The sequence below is a fragment of the Pseudorca crassidens genome, chromosome 4 (assembly GCF_039906515.1).
Source record: "Pseudorca crassidens isolate mPseCra1 chromosome 4, mPseCra1.hap1, whole genome shotgun sequence".
Classification (NCBI taxonomy): Eukaryota; Metazoa; Chordata; class Mammalia; order Artiodactyla; family Delphinidae; genus Pseudorca; species Pseudorca crassidens.
The window spans coordinates 70,541,948-70,560,337 of NC_090299.1; the positions used below are offsets into that span (position 1 = coordinate 70,541,948).

Consider the following 18,390-nt stretch of genomic DNA (forward strand, 5'->3'; position numbering starts at 1 on the left):
TCCTAGCGAGGGAGGGACGAGGAGGGAATCAGAGTCCTCAAAAAATGTGAAAGATGGTAGGAGAGGAGAAATGATTCCATCAACCTTACCCAGTGAAGGGTTTCACAAGGTCCTGATCCAGAAGCACATTGTATGTTATCTGTGGACACTGAATACCCACAGTTGAGCATGTTCTCTTTCATCAGATCCCACCAGCCTCTAATTCATCATTCTGGCCTGCTTTCCTGCCCTTAGCATCTGTGAGACAGGAAGAAAACCTAAGATAACCCCGCCCCTTTGGTTTAGCCAGTTCTAAGTTTTCTATAACTTATAACCAATAGAGTCCTATTAAATATAGAATACCTCCCAATAATTTTATACACAGTCCAGGAGACTGCAACTGCCATTACCACCCCAAGGCCAGGAAGGTAGTCTCTCTCGCTTAGGATGCTTTCTGGGTATCTACAAAGTACAAAAGTGGAGCCAGGAGTGTGGGATCCCAGCAAGTGTCACTTCCCTCCCCTCCTGACATGTTTTCTTTTCCAAATCTAACCACATGTGGTTTCTTCAACTATTGTTTAGGTCAACTTAACTATATAGCTGCATTCACAAGAGAGAGAGAAATCTTTAAGGGCAGGAAAAGGCAGGGAAGCTGAAATCCAGAGCAGGAAGTGTGAAAATTGACACTGAGAGTCCTGGCAATTGGGGGTGAGGGGAGGAACGGGCTACTGGACCCCAAAATAGGCCCAATTAGCGTGGGTCTTGGGTTTCAATGCCAAGGAAGGAACCTGAGAAAAGCTCTACGCTGAGAGTTGGAGCTGAGAGCCTTGAATCAAGCCAGGGTGCTCAGAGGATCACATTCTCAGTGACAGGGGGATTAGAAAATGTTCCTCTTAAATAGCCCAAGAAAAGGACTAAGAAATGCATCTGTAAAAGTGAAAAAAATTAAAAGCTCTTATGAAAAATAAAAAATTCCAAGCCTGTCTCATGAGCAGGCCTGGGCACCAAATTTATACTATAGTCAAGGTGTAGAATTCTCAAGCTGTGAAACTAATATAAAAATAAATCCCAGACTGGTGATTCCACTAGGTGCCCATCAGAAGCAAACCGAAACCACTCTGCATATCCATATAACCTTTCCCCACCCCCCAAATGAGCTCACAATAAAAAAAAATTAACAACACATGAGAAAGTGTTCTGCCAAGTTGTGCTAAGAGGTGAAGGTAGAGAAATGGGCAAGTAAATAGTTCCCATCCTCATGGAACACACGATTTACCAGAGAAGAAACCTACTAAATAGCTATACAAATGTTCACTCAGTTCCAATTGCGATGAGTGCTATATAGAGTAAGCACCAGGTAAAGAATTGGGGGTAATGCAAAAAATGAACATCCAAAACCCACTTCTGCCTTTTTTTGTTAAAACTTAACATGTTCTTTGCAAATGACATGACCGATAAGGGGTTACTATCCAAAATATATAAACAGCTCATATAGCTCAACATCAAAAAACCAAACAACCCGATTAAAAAATGAGAAGACCTGAATAGACAAATTTCCAAAGAGGACATGCAGATGGCCAAGAGGCACATGAAAAGATGCTCCACATCGTTGATCATCGGGGAAATGCAAATCAAAACCACAATGAGATATCATCTCACGCCTGTCAGGATGGCTATCATCAAAAGTAACAAATGTTGGGCTTCCCTGGTGGCGCAGTGGTTGAGAGTCTGCCTGCCGATGCAGGGGACACGGGTTCGTGCCCCGGTCCGGGAAGATCCCACATGCCGCGGAGAGGTTGGGCCCGTGAGCCATGGCCGCTGAGCCTGCGCGTCCGGAGTCTGGGCTCCGCAACGGGAGAGGCCACAACAGTGAGAGGCCCGCGTACCGCAGAAAAAAAAAAAAAAAAAAAGTAACAAATGTTGTCAAGGATGTGGAGAAAAGAGGACCCTCCTACACTATTGATGGGAATGTAAACTGGTGCAGCCACTGTGGAGAACAGTATGAAGGTTTCTCCAAAAACTAGAACTGGAACTGTGGTACATATATACAATGAAATACTACTCAGCCATAAAACAGAATGAAATAATGCCATTTGCAACAACATGGATGGAACTGGAGGGTATTATGCTAAGTGAAATGAGTCGGAGAGAAAGACAAACGTCCTATGTTATCACTTATATGTGGAATCTAAAAGGTACAACAAACGAGTGAATATAACAAAAAAGAAGCAAACTTACAGATATGGAGCACAAATTAGTGATTACCAGTGGGGAGAGGGAAGAGAGAAGGGGCAGTATAGGAGTAGGGAATTAAGAGGTACAAACTATTATGTATAAAACAAGCTACAAGGATATACTGTACAACACAGGGAACATAGCAAATATTGTAATAACTATAAGTGGAGTATAAACTTTAAAATCGTGAATCACTATATGGTACACTTGTAACCTATATAATATTGTACATCAATTATACCTCAGGAAAAAAAACCCAAAAAAACTCAACATGCTCAACTTAACTACAAGAGGGAGCAGTCTAATATTGAAAATATTTCAATGACAAGAGATGTTAATGTATGTTTACATATAGGCACTCAAAACTGAATTACTAGAATTATGATTTCAGCCGTAATAATTTATCTTCCCAGCTTCTTTCCACTGATGGTTCCCAATGTTTTTAATATGTTAATACATACATTATAAACTGTGCTAGAAGTTTCATAGTCATGACGAGAGTCCCAAAGATTAAGAATTACTTAACATTTCCTAAAATTGCAAGATGATGAAAAAAAAGGCTTTGAGAGTACAGATCTCATTGGTCCATCCATCATATTTTTTTAATTTTGTTTTGACATCTTTCCACAGTTAGTATTCCCAACTAATAAAGCATTTTAAAAATCACAATGCAGTATTTCACAAAGAATAACATCTGTCAATTCTCTTAACTTTCTTTCCAGTGCTAAAGTTGTCTGCACTTTGAAACGAAAGCAAACATATAAATGATAAATGTTTTAAAATATGTACAATATTATGGATATATCTGATTTGCCTATGAAAAGGCAAACCTCTGGTTTGAATTAAAAAGGCTAAACTAATGAAAAGATGTCGTTAAATGTTTAATAAAGTGCCTAATCTTGATGTATTACCTTTTATCCTTTCCCAAGAAAATGCAATGAAGAATCACAGCTGTGAATTACATGATTATAAATAATCCTGTTTTCAGTTGTAGAAGTTAGAGAATTCTCCTTTTGGAAGTATAAGAATAAATTGTGTATTAACAGTATACTAATTGTTTACTGCTTTCAAAAAAAAAGGTTGCCAAAAGATCAGCTATTACAAATAAACTTTGTTAGTGTAGATACAAAAACATTAAAAAAAAATCTCCTGAAATTATCAGCATTTACTGTTTTTCCCTTTTCTAAAAATGTGAAGCAACCACATATTTACAGAAAAGTTGGAAGCACAGTAAATACAAAGAGTTTTTCTGAACCATTTGACACTAAGTTGCTAACTGGTTGCCCTATCCCTCTAGGATATGTTACTCCTACAAGCAAGGACATTCTCCTACATAACCAGAGGAAATTCCGTTGATACACTGCTACCATCTGATTCTCAGGACCCATTCCAGTCTTGCCAAGTCTCAATAATACCCCTTAAACCAAAAAGGTCTAACTCAGAATCACGTATTACACCTAATTTTCATGTCTCTTTAGTCTCCTTCAGTCTTCTTCCACTTCCATGCCTTTGACACTTTTGTATATTACAGGCCAGTTATTGTGTAGAATGTTCCTTAGGAGTAGTTTAGGATTAAATTACATCTTTAGCAGAAGTATCACAAAAGTGATACTACACTCTTCTCATTGCACCCTATCAATTTGTCCCTTTACTGATGATAATCCCATCAACCACATGATAAACATGGTGTCTGCCACACCTCCCATGTAATCAGTAAGTATTTTGTAGTGGAATATTGAAATAATATAAATATCCCAGCCCTTCAAACTTTCAGTTTATCTTTTATTGACATATGCCTGGGCTCTTGGTCTCCTATTTTATTCAATACTTTATTACGTGTACTATCATTATTATTATTATTTTTTTTTTTTTGCGGTATGCGGGCCTCTCACTGTTGTGGCCTCTCCCGTTGTGGAGCACAGGCTCCGGACGCGCAGGCTTGTTCTCAGCCTCCCAGTCTCCCAGTTTGTAAGGACTCTCCCACTATCCCGACCACATCACCTGCGGAGGTGCCACGCTCACCCTGCCCAGAGCTCCAACATTCCCCGCTGGCTGCCCCGTGTCCACGCCTTCCTCATCCAGCTTAGCTCTGACCCTCCGCCTTAAGCCGAACTCCCTCCCACCTTCCTCATCCGACCTGGGCTCCTATACGTCCCACAGGCCACATCTCCACGGCGATGCTGTCCTCAACATTTGGGTTCTAAGCCACTGCACTACCCCTCAGGGCACCTCGGAGGCACCTTGCTCTGCTCCCCGACCAGACTCCGGGCCCAGTTGCTCAGCAAAGGGGGAGGAAAAGGAGAATCCACGCAAAGGTTTGAGGTCTATAGAAAGCAATCAATATTATTCTTTTTTCACTCTTTTCTCACTTCTAACACGTATAAAAGAGGAATAAAATGACAAGATCTAGCTCTTTCAGCCTTCTCAGCTACTTTTAATTTTTTTCTTTTTTTTTTTTTCTTTTTTTTTTTTTGCGGTACGCCGGCCTCTCACTGGTGTGGCCTCTCCCGTTGCGGAGCACAGGCTCCGGATGCGCAGGCCCAGCGGCCATGGCTCACGGGCCCAGCCGCTCCGCGGCATGTGGGATCTTCCCGGACCGGGGCACGAACCCGTGTCCCCTGCATCGGCAGGCAGACTCTCAACCACTGCGCCACCAGGGAAGCCCTCAACTACTTTAAAGTCAGTAGCCTGTGAGAATGTGTGTCGTGTGTGTTTAATGTTTTATACTAAGGCAGCCAGACCATCGCAGAAGCTCTGCACTCATTACTTCCCATCAGAGTTGACCTATTTCCCCGCCTCACAACAGAGCATGCAGAAAAGGCCAAGTTGGATAATTTGTTGCATTTTCCCTTTGTCTTGGGGAAACAAGGCCTATTAAGGGGAAAAGGCCAAGTTAATTTGTTATATTTTCCCTGGTTATTGGAGAAATGTGAGTGGAGAAACAAACATTTTAAAAGAAAAAAAGAAACACTTCTACAAATTAAAAAAATAATAAATTAAACGTTTGTTTTAATTATTTAAAAAAATTAAAATAGTTATCCTATGGGTTTTGTTTACTTCCCATAGGGAGAATAAATAATTTTTCTGGAGAGAAGATATGTCTCACCTGTCGGGAAAGCTTTCTTTAAGGAAGTAGGGGAGAGAGTCGTCAGCTTGTAGGAATTTCTGACACAGAATGATTGGAGAATACTGCTAGTTAGGAGCATATATTTCTTATCCAGAGAGCATTTTTGTTCCTCTCATTGACATTCAGCTGACAGAGGTAAAGTTAAAACACTACAAACAAAACTGTTGGTGTTCAATGTCATTGCAGCACTATTCACAATAGCCAAGACACGGAAGCAGCCTAAATGCCCACTGAAAGATGAATGGATAAAGAATATATGGTACATATATACAATGGAATATTACTCAGCCATAAAAAGAATGAAATAATGCCATTTGCAACAACATGGATGGACCTTGATATCATCATACTAAGTGAAGTAAGCCAGACAGAGGAAAACAAATATCATATGATATCGTATTTGGAATCTAAAAAATGATACAAATGAACTTATTTACAAAATAGAAATAGACTCACAAACATAGAAAACAAACATGGTTACTAAAGGAGTGGGGAGGGATAATTAGGAGTTTGTGATTAACATATACACACTACTATATATAAAACAGATAACCAACAAGGACCTACTGTATAGCACAGGGAACTATACTCAATATTTTGTAATAACCTATAAGGGAAAAGAATCTGAAAAAATATATATGTATGTATGTAAACTGAATCACTTTGCTGTACACCTGAAACTAACACAACATTGTAAATCAATTGTACTTCAATTTAAAAAGAAAAAGGAAACAAATCAAACAAAAAACACTGTTTGTGCCATGGGCAGGGAGTTATTAGGCAAGCTGGAGTTGTCCCCAGGAACCCAGACCTCAGAAATGGGCGCATATACCAGTCCGCTCCTTCCAAGATGTCACCAAGGACACCTTCAGAAAGGCTCATCTCTGCTTTAATTTCGGGAAGGTTGGGGAGCTCAGCTGTAATGTTATTCAGAAAAAGGCAGAATAAAAATCAGGATAGGCCAGGTTTAGGACTAGAGTTACCAAGTCTAGAATTTACATTAAAAAACCATAAAGACCAGGGGGAGCGAGGGAGCTGGTCTCTAAAGTTTGGCAGAACTCTTCTACAGAATGAAACCGGACAAACACCGCCGCTCCCGGCGTGATTCTCCCACCTCTGCCCCCGTGGCCACAATTGGCCACCCCAAGTAGGCAGCTGGGTGTGAGAGCTTTCAGGGGCCTCCCCAGAGCTTTTTTTAACCTGGTATTTTCTGCTTATAGACTTTCCACAGGGCAACCCCAGGTCCGGGGGCGAGGGGGATTCTCTTCAGCTGGGAAATCTGAGAAGTCAACTGGCCTGTGGCAAAGGAGATATTTTTAGCCGAGACTTTGGTATCTCGGGAGTGCCATCTACTTTAGACCGCAGGGTGGGAGACACAAAACAGAGCTAAGCAAGGGGACTGGGGCGACTCTGCATTTTCTTAGCAACGACTGCGGAGCTTACCTTGGAAGAAGATTCCGTGTGTGCTCTGGTGGGGTGGGGAAAGCCTGCCGGGCGTCTTCTTAGCAATGGGGCTACACCCTCCCCGTGGAGGCGAGGCCCGGAAGTCCCGCCTTCACGCCACGTATTCGCAGGGTCTCTCCCAATACCTATCTGCTCACGTGCCCACCTGCCTGCCTGCTGCATTGGCATCACCTGAAACTCCTTAGAAATGCAAATTTGGGGCCCCATCTACTAAGTTAGAAACTCTGGCAGTGGGACCTGGCCATCTGTGTTGCATCAGGCCCTGCAGGTGATTCTCAGGCATGCTAAACCTGGAGGATTACTGGCCTAATCACATGGTCACAAACATCCCTAGATAAAGGTACAAGAACAAAACTTGATCCCTATCAAACCCACACGGCAGTACATCGTTTTAAATTAATAGACATTATTTTCAGCACATTTTTAGATTGACAACATTGAGCAGATAGTAAAGAGAGCCAAAAATTCTTGGTAAACCTTTGTTTTTCTCCTGTGTACCTTACCCTTTCTCTCCCAGCTGAGTTTTGCTATCAAAGATTGCAACTGAGTCAGAGTAAGAAACAGCCCCCAGTGCTCGGGGAGGATGGCAGTCCCACACAGCAACCCTAGAAATGGGTACACCGGGCAGGCTGCAGGGAAGCCAACTGAAATTGTCTAAGATGATGTAGCCAGGGGAACGTCTCCTCCAAAGAGCCTGGGAACTAACATTAGAGTATTCCTAATGAATTAGCTTCCTATGGCTGCTGTAACAAATGCGACCCGTGGCCTCCAACAACACAAATTTATTTCTCTTACATTTCTGGAGGTCAGACGTCCGAAATCAGTTCCACCTAAAGTCAAGGTGTCATCAGGGTTGCCTCCTTCTGACCTCTTTGAGGAGAGGATCTGTTTCCTTGCCTTTTTCAGCTGTTAGTGGCTGCCTGTCTGTATTCCTTGGCTGCTGGCCCTTCCTGCATCTTCAAAGCACATCTCTCTAGTGTCTACATCCATCCTCTCATTGCCTTCTCCTCTGACTGACCCTCCTGCCTCCCTCTAATAAGGACACTGTGGTCCCAACAGTTCCTCCCAGATAATCCAGGACGATCTCCCCATCTCAAAATCTTAGCACACAATCTAATCACAGCTGCAAAACCCCTTTTGCCTTATAAGGTGCCATTCACAGATCCTGAGGATTAGGATATGGATATATTTGCGGGTCCATTATCCAACTCACCACACTCCCTATGGCCCTGTACTACCTAATACGGTAGAGACACTGGCCACATGTGCTTATGGAGCACCTGAAATGTGATTCATCTGAATTGAGATGTGCTGTAAGAGTACTGAAATTTGAAGACTTAGTATGAAAAAAATAGGTAATGTATTTCATTCATAATTTTTATATTGATTCCATGTTAGAATTGCAAAATCTTGGATATAGTGAGTTAAATAAGACCTATTATTAAAATTAAATGAATCTGTTCTTTTTGCTTTTTCAAACGTAGATAATTTAAAATTACCCACGTGGCCGACATTACATGTCTATTGGACAGCGCTGCTATAGACCACAAAGGAAGCAGGGTGATATTAAATTTCCATAGTTTTATTTATGTGTTACTCATAGTTATAAGGGAGCCTAGACATTGAAAGCAATATGTCTTCTTTCAACCTTCTCTAGGGAGAGCAACTGACTGCACAGAATGGAGATTTCAAATCAAGAGGGATGCTATATAGGCACATACACAACTAAATTCTCCACTAGATAACAGTAACCAAAAAAAATAATAATAACCTAGCAGCTTGTGTTCTTACAAAGCACTTTCTTAAAGCATAATTTTGCTGAATCCTCAATCACAATCCTGTGAGAGGAATATTGTTCCCATTCTTCAGAGAAAGAAACTGAGCCTAAGGGAAATTTACCTGCTGGAGTGGCACCCATCTAATAAGTGATGGATAAGAATCCAAGCCACGTTTGTGTGCCACAGTGCCCAGGGCTACCTTGAGCTTATCTTGGCTTGGGTTTAATGATTTAATCAAGCTCACTCTACTTCCTGAATTATTTTATATCTAATCTTCCTAAATTTCAGAGATCCCAGAATTCTCCCTCTTCACCTGAAAATTTTGTTCCTTTGCCGATCTGAACACATTTTTGTGATTGTTTATTTATTAGCTGTGAACGCAGAGGGGTGTGTGTCCTACCCAGCTATTTAAGGAAGAGGACTTTATCCTGTGTCGAACTCCTCAGCTAGAGGCATACCTGATACTAAAACCAGACAAAGACACCACCAAAAGAGAAAATTACAGGCCAATATCTTGGATGAATATAGATGCAAAAATTCTCAACAAAATATTAGCAAAGTGAATCCAACAACACATAAAAAAGACCATACACCACAATCAAGTTGAATTCATCGCAGGGTCACAAGGATGGTTCAACATACACGAATCAATGCGATACACCTCATCAACAAAAGAAAAGACAAAAACCACAGGATCATCTCAATAGACACAGAAAAAGCATGTGACAAAATTCAACAGCCGTTCACGATAAAAACTCTTATGAAAGTGGGCATAAAGGGAACATACCTCAAGATAGCAAAAGCTATTTATGACAAACCCACAGCCAACATAGAGGCGTGCCTGGCCCCCAGCTTGATGTGGACCATCTGTTGGAAGGCCCCCAACACGAATGACTGTCTCTCCCCACCCTTTCCACCACCCACAAGCTGCATGCCTAGGTGAAAGGCTCAGATCTGACTTAGAGCCAGAGAAGATATCCCCAGACAAACCTGGCCTCTGGTGAGCAGATTTCCTCTGCTCAGTCTTCCTTGGAGTGGAACAGGCCATGTCGGACTTTGGCAGAGGTTGCTGTGAGAAGAACTGGCAAAGCCCCACAAAGAGGGAAGCAGATGTCAAGGTCAGCTAGGATGCCCCTTACCCAGCAGCACTTCTCGACTGTCGGAAAGGGAGGAGGGAAGTAGAAAGGAAAAGGGTACGATGTGCTGCTCATTTTCTCTGCAACATGAAAATCTCAGCCTTTAGATCTAGAAAGGCCCTTGGAGAGTGTCTAGTCTAACAACCTCATTTTACGCGTGAGGAAACCAGGATCAAACAGTTAACTGACTTCTTTCTGTAAAGTCTCCCAGCAACTTAGTATCAGGTAAAGACTGGAGCTCCCTTTTCTGATTGCTTTCAACTTGGACAAAATTGCTTTAAAGGATCACAGACAAGTATTAAGTAAAATCACACAGCTTCGACTTCCAAACCACGCTGCAGAGAAGAGGCACCTTGCTTGCAGGCTGAGACTCTGAAATAGGCACTCAGAGCTGAAAGTCATGTACAGTCAAAATAATCCTTGAAAATCCTTAGGAAAATGCCACATTGGAGACCAATATAACTTCTGTCAATCAACCCCACACAGTCAGTTTTTCCAGAGATGGAACAGGCTCCACAGTTGAGTACCAGATTAATTAATTGGCTTGAGGTTAGAGGACAAAAAGGCACAGATCTTTAAACACAGGACCACACGTAAGACTGCAAGCTGGAAACATATAAAAGGCACCAGAGTTCTGAAATTAACAGCAGATCCCCTTCTTTTATCCCCTGCTCTCACTCCAGGGCACTGAGCAGAACAACAGGCAAAGTGACTCATGCTACTTAAAGAGTTCTCTCTTCCCCACGCTCCTGATTTAGTGTTTACTGCTTAATTAGAAGCTAAGCTTCACATGCGCGTGAATCTCTATTTTGTTCGTTTGTGAATCCCAAGTGCCCAGTACTGTGCCTGGCACATAAATGTGTGTTGAATAAATGGATAAATCTACTCCTCTTTTTGTCCAGGCTACGTAGTTGAATTCTTGTAAGTTGATGTTATTTTGTTCTAGCATGTAGCTCTTAACCTCTCGGGGTGTTATGTTGCGCTAGCCAGAAAAGTTCACATTGAACTGTTCATAGAGATTGTTCAGTACTCATGGGGTTCATGGAGCCCAAGATTAAAATTTCCTGGTGCTATCAACCTTTAAGATGCTGCTGTGACACTTTAGCAGAATGACCTTCTTGGCTTTGGAGAGACTGACATCGTTTACTTTCATAACTGCACAAGGACTTTTCTTTACAGCTCTCCCAAATACTGGAAACAAAAGGTACTCTATAGGGCTTTTCTGGTGGCGCAGTGGTTGAGAGTCCGCCTGCCGATGCAGGGGATGCGGTTCATGCCCGGGTCCGGGAAGATCCCACATGCCACTGAGCCTGCGCGTCCGGAGCCTGTGCTCCGCAATGGGAGAGGCCACGGCGGTGAGAGGCCCGCGTACCGCAAAAAAAAAAAAAAAAAAAAAAAAAAGGTACTCTTTAAATGGTCAGCCCAGAAGCTCAAAGGGGACCTGGGCTAAGCTCAAACTCGTGGCGCCAAAATGATTTTCACAACCCTCCGCTGTATTTTCTGACCTACTCCTAAGCCGGCCTGTTGACTGACTGGCCCTTCTCCACAGATGTCCTCTTGAGATGCTTGCAGGTTCCAGCACTGATACTGAATGGCCAGATGGATCACCTACAGGACCACCCTGGATCCCCAGCTAGCTCCATCAAGCATTGACACTACACCTGTCACCACCAGCTCTGATGGTTTGGACACAGAGAAAGGTACGGCAGGACAATATTCAAACAGCTGTTGTAAGGTGAGCTGATGGGGGCAACTGCCAGCAGGCTGAGAGGAAAACATAATGTACGGGTATCCTTCAGCAGAGCTCAGAGCCAAGCAAACACCACTGCAGAACCCCCAGGGATGCGGCAGACAGACACACTGGTGCTCCAGGACAACAGCGGCTCTTTCTGAGCAAAGAGAAAGAAGGAGAGACCGGAGACAGGGCTGGGGACAGTGACGGGCTCAGGAAAGGGCAGCTGACTCAGTAATCCAAAAGTGAGCCAACCCATGTACTACACACCCACATGGAAAGCACATATAATCTCCCAACCTGCACCGTGATTGTCTGCCTCTAAGAATAATAAATATTACAGACTATGCTCTAAAGCAGATTTAGCAAAGTCCCAGAAACAGAATAAACTCAAGGCAGGGAAAGGACTATCTATCTATGCATTTGTACTGGCTTGAACAGTGTCCCTCAAAAATTTATGTCCACCAGAACCACAGAATGGGACCTTACCTGGAAATAGGGTCTTTGCCTTTGGAATTAGTTATGGTGACATCATACTGGATTAGGGTGAGCCTTAATCCAACAAGACTGGTGCCCTTAGAATAAAAGGGGAGAACACAGAGACACAGGGACGAAGGCCATGTGACTACAGAGACAGAGATTAGAGGGATGCAGCTACAAGCCATATGCCAAAGAGTGCCAGCAATCACCAGAAGCTAGGAAGAGGGGAGGAAGGATCCTTTCCTAGAGCCTTCAAGGGCCATAGCCCTGCAGACATCTTGATTTTGGACTTGTAGCCTCCAGAACCGTTAGCGAATAAATTTTCAGCATTTTTAAGTCACCAGGTTTGTGGTAACTTGTTACAGCAGCCCTAGGAAACTAATACAGCATCTCTCTATTTTAGCTACTTTCAAATACATTTCTGTATAGTCATTCATTCACAAATAGTTAATTTGCATGAGTTCTGTCCCAGGCACTCTTCTAGCAATGAACAAAAGCAAAGAAAAAATCTCTGCCCCCATGAAGCTTATATCTCAGAGTAGGAGGAGACAGAAAATAATCAAAATAAAGAAGTAAAATACATAGTCTGTCGAATGGTGACAAGTTCAGTAAGGGGTCCTATGGCATGAGGTGGAGTATTCGTTTTCAATTTGAATAAATTAACCATTCTCAGAGGATTCTGATCCAAACACTGAACCTAAGATTCTAGTACAGACAGCCCTCGACTTACGGTTTCTCTGCTTTATGATGGTGTGAAAGCGATACGCATTCAGTAGAAACCGTGCTCAAATTTTGGATTTTGGTGTTTCCCTGGGCTAGTGGTACGTGGTAAGCTACTCTCTTGTGATGCTGGGAGGGGTAGCGAGCCGCAGCTCCCAGTCAGGCACTCGATCGTGACGGCGAACAACTGATACACTTACAACAGTCCTGTACCCAGACGACCATTCCGTTTTTCACTTTCAGTAAATTACTGAAATTTACTGATTCAGTAAATTACCTGAGATATTCAACACTTTATTATAAAGCAGGCTTTGTGTTAGATGGTTTTGCCTAACTGTAGGCTAATGTAAGTTTCCTGAGCATATTTAAAGCAGGCTAGGCTAAGCTGTGATGTTTTGGTAGGTAAAGGATATTAAATGCATTTCAACTTATGATGATATTTTCAACTTATGAAGGGTTATTGGGACATAACCCCATTGTAAGTCAAAGTAGATCTGTACTGTCATTCTTGGGGGAAAATGGTACAACACGTAAAGGTACGTAGGGGAGAGAAGAGCCTCACTCTATTATATCAGAGTTTCTGCTCTAAAACCAGGAAACCCATCAGCCATAAAGCTCACTGTGAAGGGAAAAGAACAATTCATTAGCAAAAATCATCAAGGCTAAGGGTAGAATCTCTAAGGATGTTGTGACTAATACACACTTGTTGGCTGATTTATAATAAATGTTAAATATAAAATTTATTATGTGATTATATAAATTATGTAAATCGTAAATAGTCATTTACCATTCAGCAAATGCCCTGGCAGTGATTCAGCTATGCAAAACCACTCTTAAGAGAAAAAGAAGCAAAGGGAGTGCTGGACAGGAAAACTTTTATCATCCAAGAGTCTCATTAAATTATCACTCAAGTAAATTGAGCTATTTGTAACGAGGTGGATAGACCTAGAGTCTGTCATACAGAGTGAAGTAAGTCAGAAAGAGAAAGACAAATACCGTATGCTAACACATATATATGGAATTTCAGGAAAAAAAATGTCTGAAGAACCTAGGGGTAAGACAGGAATAAAGGCACAGACCTACTAGAGAATGGACTTGAGGATATGGGGAGGGGGAAGGGTAAGCTGTGACAAAGTGAGAGAGTGGCATGGACATATATACACTACCAAAGGTAAAATAGATAGCTAGTGGGAAGCAGCTGCATAGCACAGGGAGATCAGCTCGGTGCTTTGTGACCACCTAGAGGGGTGGGATAGGGAGGGTGGGAGGGAGGGAGACACAAGAGGGAAGAGATATGGGGACATATGTATATGTATAACTGATTCACTTTGTTATAAAGCAGAAACTAACACACCATTGTAAAACAATTATACTCCAATAAAGATGTAAAAAATAATAAAAAATAAAGACACACACACACACACAAAAATTATTACTCAAGCAAAAGAAAGCTCTAGAGCTAAGAGAACATTCCTCGGTGAAGGAGATGTTCTGTCCACACTGTCTAATACAGTAACCACTGGTCACATGTGATTATTGAGCACTTGAAATGTGGCTAGTGAGACTGAAAAACTGAAGTGTTCACTTAATTTTGATTAATTTAAGTAACCGCATTAATTAAATAACCACAGGTGGCCAGTAGCTACTCTATTGGAGAGAACAGGTGTAGAATCACAGAAGGCTGGCTGTGGAGACAACCCTGAGAGAATGTGAGACGGGACCAGCTCCACAAATAAAAACAGGTAAGGGAGCCTTCACAGAATGTATAGCTGTTATGTAGAGTTTTTCTAGGACATATTTATTTCCTTAATGCTCACCAGGCCCTTATAGATATTCAGCGGTATTACCCCGTTGGCTGGAAGAGGAAATCAAGGTTCAGCAAGATTTTTTGACTTGCCCAGAGGGCCTTGCAGCTTTTAATGGCTGGAGCCAGAGATTTGAATTTGGCTTTGACACCAAAATACATACCTAGCCACCAAGGCACTCCATGTATAGCACCCTTCACTCTTGTGATGTCTTCCATTCAATCTACCCTCTCTGAACAGTCTGAAACACAAAACTGTGTGTGTCTGCATGTGTGTGTGTACACATATGTGTGTCTGAGTAGATTCTGCAGAAGAGGTTAAGTCTGAGAGTTACTTGAGTTCTTAGTGTGGATCAAGTATTCCGTACAAATCAATATCCTCTAGACTACCAGCCCCATTCTCCACTTAATCAGGCAAGAACAGGATGCGTGAATGCATGCTTGTTGACTAACTTATTAAGGCCAAAGTGGCATGTTAAATAAACCCTTCTTCCTTGGACACATTCAGCAAAAATTCTATAACCCAGCTTTTCTGGTCCTCAAGGAGCTCCCATTCCCCCCCAGCCGTAGACAAATTCAGACCACAATCACACCTGGTTGGTGGTGGAGGCACTGATGCCTGCTGTTCTCTTATTAGTAAGATTTCTGCAGCGTTGTGAAGAAGGTTTCTAATGGGACTAATTTTGCATCTTTTTAAAAAAGTTTCACTATGTCCAGAAATATACTTGATGAGATTAATAAAGCAATTCTTATTTGTCTCTTTAACCTCTTGGAAGGTTTAGCTGAGTCTTTCATCACCGTACTATACGCCTATCCTGCAAGGAACGGTCTGGGAAGAGTCCTTTCCCCAAAATAAAGCTTTACAGCATTTCCAGGTTTTGAGATTTATGTGATCCCATACCCAACTAACTCTGAAAATAGTTCATCCCAGTGTGGCTCTCGGTGTCCTGGGAAGAAGTCTATGGAAAGCCTGACTGCTCAGCCCAGCAATCACACATGTCTCTGCAGACAGCTAGTCTCACCTCTCAAGCCGCAGGAACCTGGTTCGAGGGACTGATTTCTAGCCTAATTTCCGCACAACAAAACTACTGACACCAAATAATACAAACAAGCTGGTGAATGTTGTGCTGTGACAAACACTGATTTTATAATGGTTATTTCCAAAATTAATGTGTTGTGACATCTTTAATTTCAACACCTTCAGCCAAAATGTGTGTCTTTGGAAAATGATCACCAGTAAGTCCTGACTTCGCTCCCTTTCTGGTAGCAGTCGGCATACCTTTGCAGAGTTTTGATTCCATCAGTAAATTATTGACTACTTTACCAATGGGGTGGGGGGCGAGGGGAGACTACAAACTACAGATGGACAACAGAGAAGTCCTCGCGGTCTTATTGAAGAGTGAGCTCGTCTTTGTAGTGCATTGTTCTCAGAAGTCTCCCGCGGAAGGAAAGCTCTACTTTACGAATTGCCGGGACAGCTTCCCTGGGAACGCCCAGCCGGGCCGCTTCCCTGATGAGCTCGCAGCTCTGAGCGCGCAGGGCTCGGTCCCGGGAATGACAAGCAGTGCAGAAAGTGCCTACACCGCCATCCACCGGCCCCGAGCGGGTGGCACCCGGAGTGGCGAGCTCGCCACGAGAGCTGGGGAAGAATCCCGGCAGGATCCGACCCAACACCACCTTCCTCCCACAAGCGCAGCCCTGCGTCCCTGCCCCGAGAGCGGTCCCTGATCCTCGGCTCCGCGCAGCTGGGACCACGCCGCAGCGAATGGATTCCGGGACCCTCCTGACACCGAAGAAGGAAGGCAGTGCTCAAAAGAGACCCGGTTCCTGGGGGCTCAGGCCAGTGAGGACCTGCCGTGGTGCTCTTCCCTACCTTTCCTCTCTCGAACCAGGGGCAACGTTGTCCCTTCCCAGAACAGGATCGGAGCCCGCCAAACCCGGAGTAGCTCGAACCCGCAGCCCCTACCCCAGCCCCGCCCCCCCATGGCGGCCGGCGGCCGGTGTGCCCGGGCGGGTACTCGCCGCAGACGAAGTTTGCGCGCAGGGTACGCAGGAGTTCCCAGCACCCTGCAAGGGGCAGCGCTCAGATGGTCCAAGGATAACCGACACCGCTGGTTACAGGGGAACCGGACGCGAGTCCGGGCTCTAAGAGGGATGAAGACCCAGGCGCGCGCGACCGGGAAGGGAGGCTTACGTCTGGGGCAAGCGAGGCTGCGCGGTCCTTCCAGGTGCCGGGCGTCGGCGCAGAAAAGAAGCCGCGGACCCCCGAGGGGCTGGTTCCGACGGCTCCTTCAGCAGCCTCCTCAGGCGCACTGGCGCCGCCGAGTCCACTTGATGCGTGGAGGGCGCCCCTGGCAAGGAGAGCGTGGTCTCCGGACCGACCCGACCCGAGCGTTAAAGGAAACACTACCCATGACCCTGGGAGGGTCCCGGACGCTGGGCGACCGGGATGCAGGGCCGTGCGCCCGAGGACTGGTTACAGGGCGCTTAGCGTGGCGCTGGGACAGCCGAAGCTCACCGACGGCAGGGCAAGAAGGTGGCACCCGAGGGGAGGAGGGGGCGGGACGGGAGGGATTGACCCTAAATTCATCCGGACCGAGAGGTCATGCGACCTGTTCGGCGGCAAAGCGCGGTTCGTGTACCTTACCTGCTCCGGGGCCCCGGCCGGGCGGTAGCGCTCTTCCGGAGCGCGGGCGGGGGACTGTTTCGTGGAAAACATGTCTCGCTTTTTCCTCCGTCCGCTCTTATCCTGGTCACTTTTCTCTCCTCTGCGTGCCCCTGGGAGAGGCACTACGGATGCCTTGCCTCTCGCTCAGGAAGAGACAAGTTGAACGTCAAGGGACAGGGGCTCCACATTTTGTCTGCTCGACAGATCCCACCTCCCTTCACTCCCGTCTCTGGGTCCCACCCATCAGAACCCTTAATGACAGATCCTCTACAACCCCACCTCTTTGCATTCAAATAAGTTATTCTTCAGGGGCAGAGGGGAAGCCAAGCGGACTGCGGGTCCCCCCACCCATGCCCACCCCCAAACTTACGCCCCGTGACGGCAGCACGAAGAGGACAAGACCTGAGCGTTTGGGCTGTGGGAGACCGAGTAATTGGGAGCAAAGGAGTAACTTGTCGGCTCTCCCAAATCTCATCACATCCTAGACCATTCTCTTTTGGCCAGAGCGTAGCCAAGTAAAAATCAGAGTAACTGCAGGCACTGGCAATTAAAGGGCAAGATTTTTATCACAACAAAGATTTACGTTTCTAGGGCGAGCATTATTTGCTTTAGGCAAATGGAAACTAGCTTCTCTGTTTAGGGAAGGAACTGCTTTGCAAGAGTGCCTGAGACTTTGCTGAGGCTGCAGGGACCCGGGAGGGAACCTGAGCCTGCTTCCATAAACCTAGCAGCGATTTCCCGCGGAGAGCAATCACAGGCTGAATCCTAGGGGCCAACAACTCTGTGCCTTTCTGTCACTCACCAGCAGCCCCTCTTCCTCGGGCAGCGTCAAGGAGGCACTGCAGGTATTTACAATGGTAGAGACTACCATTTGAAGCCCAAGTTGTCGTATGTTTGGCAGAAAATGACTACGCTTGAGTTTCTCTTAGAAATATATATTTTTTAATCCAACTTTAGTCAAGATCTAAGGAAAATTTTTAAAAATCACTCGAGGTTATTGAATAAATCCATCTCCATTATTCTGGCAGAGGCTATGCATAGTCAACAAAATATGTATCAGGCACTTGTTCCTTGGATATTATAGCTGGGGGAGGGGTGTATAACTTGTAAAATTGGGGGGAGGGGAAATCGGTATTTTGTTTCTGAAATGAAGTGAGAAAGAAAATATTGCAAGTGCATAGTACAATAGTTGAAATAGGGAGTTGAAGTAACCAGCCTAAGTTTTAAGTTTACACAGCTAGCAAGTGCTGAGCTGGGATTCCGCAGA

General features: G+C 44.4%; 1 protein-coding gene across 2 annotated transcripts in view; it reads right to left on the reverse strand.

The window, feature by feature from the left end:
* The window catches only part of CORIN (corin, serine peptidase), a 251,717-nt gene extending 233,783 nt beyond the window's left edge, over positions 1-17,934 (reverse strand). For both annotated transcript variants that reach the window (XM_067735885.1, XM_067735884.1), the window contains exon 1: positions 17,103-17,934. In XM_067735885.1, the coding sequence (XP_067591986.1) occupies positions 17,103-17,174 (72 nt within the window). In that variant the 5' untranslated portion in view covers positions 17,175-17,934. The remainder of the gene's footprint in view (positions 1-17,102) is intronic.
* Positions 17,935-18,390: the final 456 nt, after the last annotated feature.